The sequence below is a fragment of the Ochotona curzoniae genome, unplaced genomic scaffold (genome assembly GCF_017591425.1).
Source record: "Ochotona curzoniae isolate NIBS_2020 unplaced genomic scaffold, NIBS_Ocur_1.0 contig_883, whole genome shotgun sequence".
Lineage (NCBI taxonomy): Eukaryota > Metazoa > Chordata > Mammalia > Lagomorpha > Ochotonidae > Ochotona > Ochotona curzoniae.
In genome coordinates, this window is record NW_024466599.1 from 70075651 (window position 1) to 70088248 (window position 12598).

General features: G+C 44.9%; 1 protein-coding gene across 6 annotated transcripts in view; it reads right to left on the reverse strand.

The window, feature by feature from the left end:
• Positions 1-12598, reverse strand: part of REV1 (REV1 DNA directed polymerase) — a 62481-nt gene that overhangs the window by 504 nt on the left and 49379 nt on the right. For 4 of the 6 annotated variants that reach the window (XM_040993798.1, XM_040993797.1, XM_040993799.1 and 1 more), the window contains exons 12-20: positions 8173-8393; positions 7034-7206; positions 5403-5505; positions 3847-4012; positions 3536-3738; positions 2008-2241; positions 1285-1405; positions 618-832; positions 62-525 (exon numbers count right to left, since the gene is read on the reverse strand). In XM_040993798.1, coding sequence (XP_040849732.1) covers positions 62-525; positions 618-832; positions 1285-1405; positions 2008-2241; positions 3536-3738; positions 3847-4012; positions 5403-5505; positions 7034-7206; positions 8173-8393 — 1900 coding nt within the window. The remainder of the gene's footprint in view (positions 1-61; positions 526-617; positions 833-1284; positions 1406-2007; positions 2242-3535; positions 3739-3846; positions 4013-5402; positions 5506-7033; positions 7207-8172; positions 8394-12598) is intronic. The other 2 variants (XM_040993802.1, XM_040993801.1) reach the window with 1 other exon arrangement.

A 12598-nucleotide genomic window follows, 5' to 3' on the forward strand; every position in this document is an offset into this window, starting at 1 on the left:
TCAATGAGTTGTTGTTGTGACTTGCTACTCCTGCCCCCATGAAAGTGCTGAATAAACATACCTTTTCATGTATTTTATAACTAGATCCAGTTTTTCCAAATCTTTTTCCTCTATAAGATCAGTACAGTATTTCACAACTTGCAGGATGTCTTCTTCCATCGGATCTAGAGAGGGGAAAAACCTCCAATGAGGACCAATGTTAACTTCCTGCAGGTAAAACAAAGGCAGAGCTATCAAAGGAAGCAACCGTAAGAGAATTCCAAATCTGCCATGTCGGGAGTAGCTGGTTACAAATACGACTTTGTGTGCGTGCATGTGTGCAGAGGTCACGGGACAGACCGCAGCACTACCCTTCAGTCTGCTCATTTTACACAGGACAAGCCAACCTGAAATAGTAGTTATCCATTCCTTGAGCAAGTTCTTCACATCACTGAATTCGACAGCTCCAGCTAGATTGGGTGCTGGAGGTCTCCCACTGCCGCATGGCTCAGGCTGCACACTTGATGTAGAAAGAGCGTGTTCCTCCTGTTAAAGGAAACAAGTGCTATAGTTACACAAGTTCTAGGTCACGTACATTAGGGTCTGAGCAAGGTCAAGTTTTTAAAACCTATAATTACCAGGGGTGTCTCAGCAGGGCCTTCATGCTTTAGGAATCCATCCATTAGCTTCCGGGGGCTCCCACAGGCCCCCGGTGGAGCTTTTGCAGGACTGCTGAGCTTGGTTTTCAGAGGACTCTGGATCTTCTTTTGGGGACTGGTGGAGTTTTTCTTTTTACTTCTTTTCTTTTCTTTAACTGCTGCTGGCTTTAAGTGAAGTAACGGGTTCTTTGGCACTGGAAGAAGGTGGATGTAAGATCCTCAATAAACACGTGTGGATGGTACCATGGGTCTCTTTCCTTCTTCCAGATAAAATCCCTTGCATTCTGCATTCCCTACCCCAACAGACCCTGCTGAGTAAGAGGGACAGAATGGCAATCGCCAAAGGGGAGGGCCTATAATTCTCTCTGTTCTACTTTGGCTGAACTCAGCAACCCTGAGTTCAGGTGTCCAGAAACCTTTTTTTAACTTATACCCTTTATGTCTCAGTCTGAGGACAACTGAGGTATTTGAGATTGCCTTTCTTTACTGTTAATACAGATCCCAATTCAGGACTCTCAAGACTTACCTACATTTTGTACTGGAGTAAATGAAGAGATCTTAAAATGAACTTAGACTTTGGCCATTATATGAAACAACTCCATTATTCTTAGCTTCATTTTTGTCATGTACCACCTGAAAGGCTTACCGGACGTGCCAGCCGGCTGCTGGTGAGTGGCATTCTCTCCTTGCTTCTGTCTCTGCTCATAAGCTGCCTTCAGTTCCTTCTGCAGCTCGGGAGGAAGGGCAGCAAACACCTCAGGGTCCACCTAGTGGAAAAGAAATGGAAGTCAGCCTCCCGTTCCTTCCAGATGGGTACTGGCTTTTTTTTCTTACAACACTGCAAATTATATTTCTTCTGATTTGTGTAAGTTCTTAATACGTTCTCAGTATCAAAACTCATTAATCTTTAAAACATCTATGGGGAGAGTAAGCAGAGGACTAACTGGCTTAAACCAGCTGACACGGGCACGGACAGTTCACAACTGCTGTAGCAGGACAGTCAGGGCAGATGCGGGCAGAAGGACCAACTGTTACAGTGTCCCCTGCAGATACTCAAGCATCTTCACCCTGCTGTGTTCAAGTGTGGCCCAACCATGTTCTAGCCATACAAAGGGGAGCAGGATGTATTCTAGACACAAGTTTTTAAGTGCTCACCTTAATAGACACCCCCCGCCCCCCAGTGCTTTAGAGGGACGCTGCTCCATCTGTAGATGAGGCGGGGTGGATGAAGCTCAGTTCTGCTTCCACAGACAAGCTAGGAACTATCTCGTGTGAAGACGCAGGGGAGAAAGGGACATGAGCCCTGCCCCCGGCGCTGCAGGGTAGAGAAGAGTAAGTGTGACAGAAAACGCTCCCTGCTTTAACTTGCCTGTGAAAGTGCTGGAAGGGCTATTACATTTATTCCAGTGTCACTGTTTGATTCCTGAGCTTCTGGTATCTGCAACAAAACTGTCCCAACTCCTTGCGGCAGGACTGCTGTGCTGCAGCCATTCACTGGTTCTTTCTTTGGGGGGCCCCGGGGCTCCCCTTGCTGGACAGCATAAACTTGCTCTACTTGTTCCCGGAGATCAGGTGGAAGTGCTTCCAAAACAGACTGATCAAGCTACAAAATGCCAAACACATAAAGCATGCTCAGAATATTGCAGTGAACACAGCACTTTCATTTAGGTTTGAACATCATGAATGATGAGGATAAGGTTTGCAGATTATACGAATAGGAAATGCTATCACCCCAAACTAGCCCATTTCTGTAACACTTTGGCCTTTGCCCCTGAAACCTTAGCTGATGAAGGTCTGCTCCTGACCTGGTAGGTCCAGGTAGTCATGGTATCTTGCAACAGAATTGCCAGAAAGGCAGAACTTCATCAGTGGCAGACTGTTCAAACTGAGGAGCAAGGCAATGAAGTCTTGGATAAAATGTTCACAAAGTACTACCCAAAGTACAAATAATTTTCCTAGTATCCCAGTAGCATTCTGGGAGAAGGGAGCTTTCTAAGCTAACTTCTCACCCTGTTTCTTTGAACACTTAAGCCCTTGGAGACATTCAATCCCACATCCTGGAAAGACCAACCTTGCTTTACTATCACTGGCTAGTTTTGCATGTTACCAGCTACTAATCAAACAGTAGAACTGCTTCTCCTAGTCCTACAGCCAGTGTTTACCTCTTAGGCCTCCTTCCATGTCGGAGAACAAAGGTGGCTGCAAACCTTTCCCAGTAGTTTACTGTGGGTTTCCCTTGCGCCTTGGAAGTAAGCTAACAGAGTGCATCACACAAAGAGCCTACACAAACTGCATCTGTTTGACACAGGGTGCAGCTCACAGGGAATGCCTTTCAGCTAGCTGGGCAACTACCAAGAGCTGCAAACCTTTTTTTGTATTGTTTTAAAGATTTATTTTTACTGGAAAGGCAGATACATAGGAGGAAAGACGGAGAGGAAAATCTTCCGTTCGATGATTCACTCCCCAAGCAACCACAACAGCTGGAGCTGAGCCAATCCAAAGCCAGGAGCCTCTTCCAGGTCTCCCACACAGGTGCAGGGTCCCAAGGCTTTGGGCTGTCCTCGACTGCTTTCCCAGGCCACAGGCAGGGAGCTGGATGGGAAGTGGAGCTGCCGGGATTAGAAGCAGCAACCACATGGGACCCTGACACGTGCAAGGTGAGAACTTTAACCACTACTCTGTTGTGCTGGGCCCCCAAGAGCGGCAAATCTTTTGCACAAGTTCCATCACTCCCCTAACCAACTGTTCCTCATTTAGAATTCCACCAACATGATCCATCCTAACAAGCAGCCCCGTCTCCCTTTCTTTGTTGTACAGAATAAATGATATAACACTTTCTTTTTTACAACCAGCTTCGCCAAGATTTTTTGGTTCTGTTTATGACTACACAAGTATACCTGAGACGGTGATGGGACCTCTATACTCAGGTTAAGTCTTGACTGCACACTGAGGGAAGAATGCAGACCGTTCCATTTCCCCGAAGCCTCGCCCTTGCTCGTGTCAGGACTGGGAGCAGCTGGCAGATGCGTAGAAACAGAGGGCAGCAGAGTACAAGCTCCAGAGGCAGACGGCGCGTCCCGGTCCACAGCAGCCAGAAACACTGCAGGATGGGACATACATTATTAAATTCCTCATTATTAGGGATGCAAATTTGTTAAAAAATGTAGAGCCATACCAATACAAAACACTGGTACTGAGAACCACCCACCTTCCTTGTGCTCCTCTTCTGTGGATTTCTTAGCTTTCTGAACTTGAAAGAGATTACGGACAGAATGGGACCCACCAGGGTGGTGGCTCGACTGACCTGACGAGCGCCTAGGGCACACGGAGGGCTTCACGTTAGCTGGCACCAACTGATTCACGTGCATTCCAACCTGGAACCAGAATGAAGAGAGTATGTCTCCAGGACAAGGGAAGCTAAAATGAGAGACGAATTTCACTGAAATTCTGAAGATAAGATTACCTTCTCTATCCTGTGCATTGTAAAAATTGTCCATCGGTGCTGCATATGACTTACTACAAAAACCAGTTGTATCCTAGCTACGGAGCAGTAGTCTACCCAAATCTAGTCTATCTTTAAAACCACGTATACCATACTGCAGTCGACTAAAATTTTAAATGAAAACTTTAAAAAATGTTTTCAAATATAGTCTACTTGGCAATTTTTTTCATATTAGGAATTAGTAATTTTAACTACAAAATGTGATGGGGGAAGAACTGCCCACAGGTTACAAGGCCTTCCTCACCCTCAAGCTCTAGTGTGCAGTTTTACAAAGCAACTTCAATTATGCTCGCTTAATGATTTGTTAATCCTTCCACTGGAGCCCTACCAAGCCATGTACCATGTACTCTTTCTTTACTCATGAGCATGTACAAAGTTAAATCTAGAGATACTCATCTTTAAGAAAACCTAAGGTTTTTAATTTTAACTTATTTTACTTGGAGAGTCAGCGATACAGAGAAGGAAAGACAAAGATCTTCCAACTGCTGGCTCACTCCTCAAATGGCTCAACAACTGGAGCTGGCCCAATCTTGAATTGCGAGCCCAGAGCTGCTTCCATGTTTTGCATGTGGGCACAGGGGCCAAAGGCCTTGGGCCATCCTCTGCTGCCTTCCCAGAACTTGAGCAGAGAGCTGGATCAGGAAGTATAGCAGCTGAGATAATAACCAGTACCCAAATGGGATGCTGCCAGCGGGAGATTAACCCTGGCCCCTGGGTTCTTGTTATATTTTTATTTGAACGAGTTACAGAAAGAAAAATTATTTTGCATCCACTGGTCCACTATGCGAATGGCCACAATGGCTGAAGCTGGGCCAGTGCAAAGGCAGGAGTCACCCAGATGGGCTGTTTGCACCATAGGTAGAGGCAGAGCCGACTATGCCACAGCGCCAGCCCTAGGTTGTACATTTTGGTATCCTCTTGCATATCTGTTCCCAAGGACTCTTATTTACATGTGTGTGTGTGTCTGTTCCGTCTGTACAAGTTTCACACATGCAATCATTAGTCTCATCTTGTAGGAGACAATAACCGGAATACTAAGATAATGCATGTAGAACTAGCCCGAGAGAGACACTAGAAAATCTAAGATACACTATAAAATCTAAGATACCAACTTGCCTGAAAACCAAAATCATCAGCTCCAGTAAGTTTCTCTTCTGCTTTAGATAATAACGAAGGAGCTAGAGATTTGTATATAAGCCTCCAACCTCCACCATCATCATTCTGAGACCAAGTCAAAATTCAAAACCATGTTACACACTTACCCCCCTCATATCTGATATATTTAGCTTCATTGAGTGAAACATGTTTAATGCAGCCTTTCCAATTATTTTCGCACTATCCGTTGCCTGATCAAGAGTTACAGTCCTGCAAATGATAGGATGAAACTTTGTTAGAGAACCGGAAGTGATATCCTTTGTGTACTCACTGGCAGTGGAGCAGTTCTGCACTGTTAAGCAGTATGTGTACACATAAGAGACACGCAGCACAAGCCCCAGACTCCAGCCAGCGGCTGGCCCCCATGACTGCCGAGTGCCCCCTGCTCTGCTTCAGAGCGTAAGAAAATGACTAACAGCATCAATACATTCCCTAATGTTTATGTTTTAACTGAATTTCAGCTGTTAAACCAACATCTTGCATTCCCAGAAAAGGTGTCAAAACTGAATATGATTTCCCTCCAGAAAATATGAAAGGGTAATTCTCCTGAGTAAGGGCTCAACAACCAGTGTATTGTTGAAATGACCACCAATATTCTATTAACCTAAAATCAATCATCATTGGAAATACATACCCATAATAATAGTTATGAAATTAGGTTAGTTAAAAACAGCCAACTGGGCCCGGCGGCGTGGCCTAGCAGCTAAAGTCCTCGCCTTGAACGCGCCAGGATCCCATATGGACACCGGTTCTAATCCCGGCAGCCCCACTTCCCATCTAGCTCCCTGCTTGTGGCCTGGGAAAGCAGTCAAGGACGGCCCAAAGCCTTGGGACCCTGCACCCGCGTTAGAAGTTAGGGAGACCCGTTAGAAGTTCCAGGATCCTGGCTTCGGATCGGCATAGCACCGGCCATTGCGCTCACTTATGGGGAGTGAATCATCGAACGGAAGGAAGATCTTCCTCTCTGTCTCTCCTGCTCTTTGTATATCTGACTTTCCAATAAAAAAAATAATAAATCTTAAAAAAAAAAAGTCAAGTGCATAAAAATGTTTTAGAAAGTACCTTGTTTAATATGTACTTTATACTCTCTGATTTGATGGTAAGTTAATAATTAAAAATAAAATTGGGAGTTTCTGTATCTGACAGTTACCAAAAGACTAATCATATACATGAACTAATCTTTAAACTAGACGCATGGCTTGACAGTCAACAGTATTTAACTTCAGTTTGACAAATAAAATACAGTTTATCATGCAGTATAACAGCATGCAAAGCCAATTATTCTTACATGTCACAAATATTGAACTAAGTTTGATATTTGACCCTCACATTAAAAAATAAAACAGCCCTGAGTGCTTTTTCCCAGTATTCAGAAACCAACTGCTCTTCCTTACAGAAAGAATTCATGCCTGTGCAATGGCATGGACCCCTTACACCGTTTCTGGAAGGATTACACGGACCCCTGAGGGGAAGCTGCCAGGGCCACACCCCGCTCCCCCGCCCCTGTGCTGTTCTGCCCACGCTGCCAGGAACAGCCTGGAGGCCCCAAGGAAAGGCTGCTACAAGGAACTGGGAGCAGCCCCAACCCCCACGCCCGAAAGGGCCATGCGAGCCCATTAACCTGATCCACAGGTCTGACCCACAGAGCGTCACATAAGACAGCTCTTTATTCACACTCTTTAGTTTTGTTTTCCAATAAGCCACACCAAAATACTATCAATATTTCTTCTGTGCTTACCTGAAAATGGTATCACAAATCCCATGGCCTCCGAATTTCGCAGTCTCTACAGGGGCTCCTGGCTTTCGCACCATCACTTTCAGAGTCAGACGTTTACCCTTCACTCTGGCAGCTTCAAGTCGTCTTTGAATTTCTTCTGATAGACTCATAAGAAAAGCTTCTGCCTCTTTGGACTATAGTTTCAAACACAAATAGGGAAAACCTTCCATGTTATTTGCCTGTGTATCTTAGTAATTGTTTTCACTTTTAATATCAAAGAGGAATGCTATTTACTAACCCTGCTAACCATCCATCGACGGCAAATGGTCATTCTGAGTGCCAGCCTTGCTGTACAGCAGGATAAAGCGCCTCTTTCCCTGGCCATCCAACATCATGTATACCCAATATACGAGTCCTGACTCAAAGCAAGGCCGTACCACTTACAGTCTAGCTTTCTGCTAATGTGTCTGGGAAGGCAGTGGTTACAGGTTCAAGTGATTGTGCCCTGCTAACCACGTACGAGACCCAGATGGAGTGCATGGCTACTGGCTTCTGCCTGGTGTAGACCTGGATTCTGTGGCCATTCGGGTCAGGGAATGCAAAATCCTTCCTACTCCGCTTGATGCTATTTTTCAGGCTTTACATGCACAAAGTGAAAAGCAGAGTTATACATGGACAGAATTTCTACCCACTGGCTCATCCTCCAAATGGCTGCCACCGTCAGGGCTCGACCAGACCATAGAAAACTTCGGCTAAAGTTATTTTCTGGGTCGGTGTCCAAATCCTTGCACGATCTTCCTCTGCTATTCCAGGCCATTAGCAGGGAGCTGGATTGGAAGTGGAACAGCTGGAACATACATTGACTCCCATGTAAGATGCCAGAACCTCAGTGGCAATAATGCTGGCCCCTCAGATAAGTAAACGTTGTAAAGTCCGTCTGTGTACTCTAACTACACAAAAGTACAAACGTTCATCCTCCCAATAAGGCATGACTGCTAAGTTCATTATCCTGTTGCTGTTCTTTCTTTTTTTCTAATTTATTTTTTTAATCTTTTTTTTTCCTGTTGCTTTTCTACATTTCATTTCAAATACGGCAGTCTCATGGTTTACATGGAAACAGGACTGCCTAAGGATAAAGCAGACTGTCATGTGAGCAGTACCTGTGTAAACCGTATTCCATAGTTGATCTCAGCTGAAACAGATTTTCTTTCCTTTTCAGTTCGAACTGGTCTGTCATCCAAACCACGGCAGAACCTATAGAGCATCTGACCAGTTTTGGGACCAAATTCTTTTTGGAGTTTGGCCATGGTCATATATTGCAGGTCTCCACAAGTTTTAATTCCCAAAGATGCCAACTTAGATTCCATTGATCGTCCGACTCCTATGAAAAGGAATAAACACAGTTTTAGTTTTGCAGAATTACTAAAAGTAATCATTCAAGTTCGAAATAACTGCTTTGAAATAATCTTTATAAGTGGAAAAACTGAAGTATCTTGTAAGACTGAAAGAAATACTGTTGATATAAAATTATCCCAGTAATAGTATTCCAGAATCTATCTTAGTTTGGACTCTATATAGAAATAAATCAGAGAGGCAAATTCAGGGCATTTCAAAAAGATAACGAAAAGATAGCTACTCTGGTCCAAAAGACCTTGTTTGGGACTTTTTTTTGGTAAAAATATTTTCAAAGATTATATGAAAAGTCAGAGCTACAGAGGGAGAAACCGTGATCTTTGGGTGCTGCTCACTCCTCAGTTGACCACACTGGCTGGGGCAGGGCCGAGCAGAAGGCAGGAGCTGCTTCCAAGATCCCCTTGACACGGAAGTGGGGGTCTAAACATCTGAGCCAACATCCATGCTTTCACCAAGGTGCATCAACTGGGAGTTGAACAGCCAGACTTGGAACCAGCGCCCATATGTGATGCCAGTGGCAAATGAGGTGGCTTTACCCACGGCACCAGGAAGGTGGCTCAGGTGAAAAAATTCGGAATCTACACATTACAAACAGCCTTAAATAAAGCTCATGTAAGGGAATCAGAGTTGTAGTGCAACAGGTTAAGCTATCCTTTTTAACACTGTCATCCCATATTAACTTCTGATCCAGCTCTGTATAAGCAGCTAATGAAAGCTGCGTAAAACACTCAAGTGACTGGGCCCTGGTCACCCACCTACAAGATGTGCCTGGAGTTCCAAGCCCCTGGTTTTAGCCTAGACTAACCCTGTTAATAGGGGAAATGAAACAGCAGATGAAAGATACCTTTCTCTGTCATTGCTTTTCAAGTAACCTTTATAAAAATTCATGGAAGATATATATATACTATGAAAAAACCATGCACAGATTTTCAATTTTTTTTTTTTGCAAAATATTATCTTTCAAGTCAAATCTTTCACAAAGTTTTTGAAGCATTATTGTATACATAACTAAACTTATCTAAAGAACATGATTTTGGGGAGAATTATGGCTCAGCAGATTAAAACTGTTGCCCATGACAGCAGCATATCATATGAGCACTAGTTCCAATCCCAGCTTCACTCCCAGTCCAGCTCTCTGTGATCTGCCTGGGAAGGCACTGGAAGGTGGCGTAGGTCCCTGAGCACCTGCACTCATGCGGGAGTTTTGGATAGAGTTCCAGACTCCTGGCTTTGGTCTGGCTTTGCTTGTTACGGCCATTGGGGAATGAACCTGGGGATGGCACATCTCTCCCTCTCTGTAACTCCATCTTTCAAATATATCTTAAAAAAGAAAAAGAAAGATGAACTTTCTTAAGAAGTAGTAAAGCGTTGGGATCCTGCAACCACTGGATGACCTGGAAGAGGTTCGTGGCTTCAGATCAGCTCAACTCCAGCTACTACGGCTACTACGGGAGTGAACCAGCACACGGAAGTTCTTTCTTTCTCTATAAATCTGCCTTTTCAATGAAAAAATAAACCTTAAAAAAAATAGTAGTTTCCATCCCATTAAAACGATGAATTCTGCTTCTTTCAGCTGAGATACTGGCTTTTCTCAATTTGCTCTATAAGCTTTAAAAAGGTATACATTCTGGGAAAGTATTTCAAAGTAACTAAGGCAAAGTATAATTCTTATTAAAAATGAAATTCCAAGTATGGTCAGTTTACCTAGTAACCAACACAGGGAGGAGAGATGCAAGGGAACAGAACCATGAGTTACAGACAAGGTGGACAGACATTCTGCACAGCTCTTTCTGTCTCGTGTTATTCTCCATGACACTTCGTTCCCCACTCCCACAATATGATCATGATTTGTCCCTCACAGATCTGGAGGCCAGTCTGTTCCATGCACTTAAGGGATTAGCAAGAGGCAGTCAAGCTCTTGGACTAACGGGGTGTGCATGTATGTGCGAGGGGGTAGGGGCTGGCTCAGAGTTTCAGAGTCTTCTTGCTGCTATGCCGATCAAAGCTAGGAGTACACAGAGGAAAAAGCTACTATTTACTAACCAGCATGAAAGAACAGCCTCTAATAAACACCATCTATTTAACCACAATGCCACCTAGCATCACTGTTCCACTCCATGGAAAGCTGATCTGATGCAATGCAGGGCAGGGTGGGGCTGACCTTGAGGGACAGTGAAGACAAGCGAGGCTGCAGCAGCACCAGAACCCTGGAGAGCTGCTACTTTGAACACCTGATATAAGTACAGGAAAGAAGAAAAAGTAAAGGAGGCAGAGGGCACAAACTGAATTCCTATGAAAGAAAACATGCTCGTTAGAACCAAGTCTTTAAAGAAGTCAAGAAGCACATCAGTTTTGGGAGCTGCTGGTCAGGCCATTGGGATGGACCTGGTGTGTCTCAGAAGAACTCCTGGTCTAGATTTCAAATGGTCAGTAGTGGTCCCACCCCAGCACCCAGACACCAAGCAGCCTCCTGGAGCTCCATTTTCGCAAGCTGAGAACACACAAGATGGATATATTTGTGTGCGCCCTGCGTGGGAAGCTGAGCAACCCTCCTCATGAGGCTAGCACTGGACTTTTTGACCACAGACATCTGTATCGTGTTTCTGCAAATGCAATAAAGACAGAAATCAGAGGATGGAGGCACAGATCACACACAGGCCGAAGCTCCAAAGAACATGTAGACACAGTCCCTGCTGTTGGGTCAGCTGCTGGGGACCGTCCCTTCTTACATCATGGAAGAATAAAGTTAAGTGACTTACATGTTAGTTTAACATAAACACTGCTCTGTGGAGTCTTCTAAGACTTTCTAATGTAAATGTTTTTTCTTCTCAAGTAACCTTGAAGCAAGTGAAGGGGAACAGTAAGGTTACTAGATCAACAAGGTAAAACTATTTCTGTGAAAGAAAACCATAAAACTGACTCACTTTAAAGACAGTATTTTGGTCTGAATTATGTATTAGCCAAATTTGTGTATCTAATACTTAACTGCCAGAATTTCACACTGTGATTATACATGGACACTGAGTCCTTCAAGAGATAATTAAGTTTAAACGAGGCCACATGAGCAAGTACCAATCCAACCTGACTGGTTTCCTTTAACAGACTGGGAGCTGGGGGTAAGCGAATGAGGAAATCAGGTCCTGTGCTATAGCAAGTTCAACTACTGCACTGGACACCCGGAACCCACATCAGAGCAGAAGCTGCAGTCCCAGTTACACCATTCTGGACCTAGGTTTCTATTACTCCATCCCGGGACCCAGAGATCTGGGGTGAGTACTCAGCTGCCAAGGGTCATTTGGACAGTTAGCATGTATGGACCCTACAAAATTATCAACTCAAAATTAGTTATTGTAATTAACTGAATTTCAAGTTTGGCTTGTAGTTGCCTTGCTAAGACCAGAACAAATGATTTTGTGACTGCAGCATCCTACGGCAAAGGCTCAGAAGGGTGGGAGCAATCACTGGCACATGCAAGATCTGTGGCTGGAAACAGGAACTGTTGGGGAGCTAAGAGGACACCCAACCTGGGTTGTGGCTCCCACTGATGAGCACAAAAGCCAGAATGGGGGTGGGGATCTGGTCTAGACACTGCTGCAGCGTCGCTCAGCATGGCTGTGGTCTGGGACTGGGGTTTGCCAGACTGGGTTAGATTCCAGCACCCGTTGATGCTCATAAAAGCCAGGACAGGTGTAGGATAGGGTAGGCTAGGTCTTGGCACCTGCTGAACCACCCAAGAACTAGGTCTGGGCATGGACCCGGTATGACTGGGCTGTAGCTCCCCACAGTAAGAGCCCGAATGGGTACAGCCCAATTGGGCAATGCCACTGTTCCTGCCAGCACAGGAAGTAGAGTAAGTCAGCCTGGGCCAAGGACCCACATGTATGGGAATTGTCACTGGGAAGCAGGTCTGATAGAAGAACTTGGGGAACTCTTTGACAGGAGCAGCCCAGATCAGGACAGGTTGGACCAGTTCATAACATCATAACATCCACTGGCGGATTTGAGAACCAAAACAGGATGCAGCACAGGCCAGGTTGGTCACAACACTAGCTAGTTTACCTTAGGGCCAGGATTGGGGGATGGCTGAGCTGGGCTAGACTGCAGCACCCACCAGCATGAGCTGGAACTGAGGGCAGATCAGGCTGGGCCAGGCTACAGCACTCATGGGCCAAT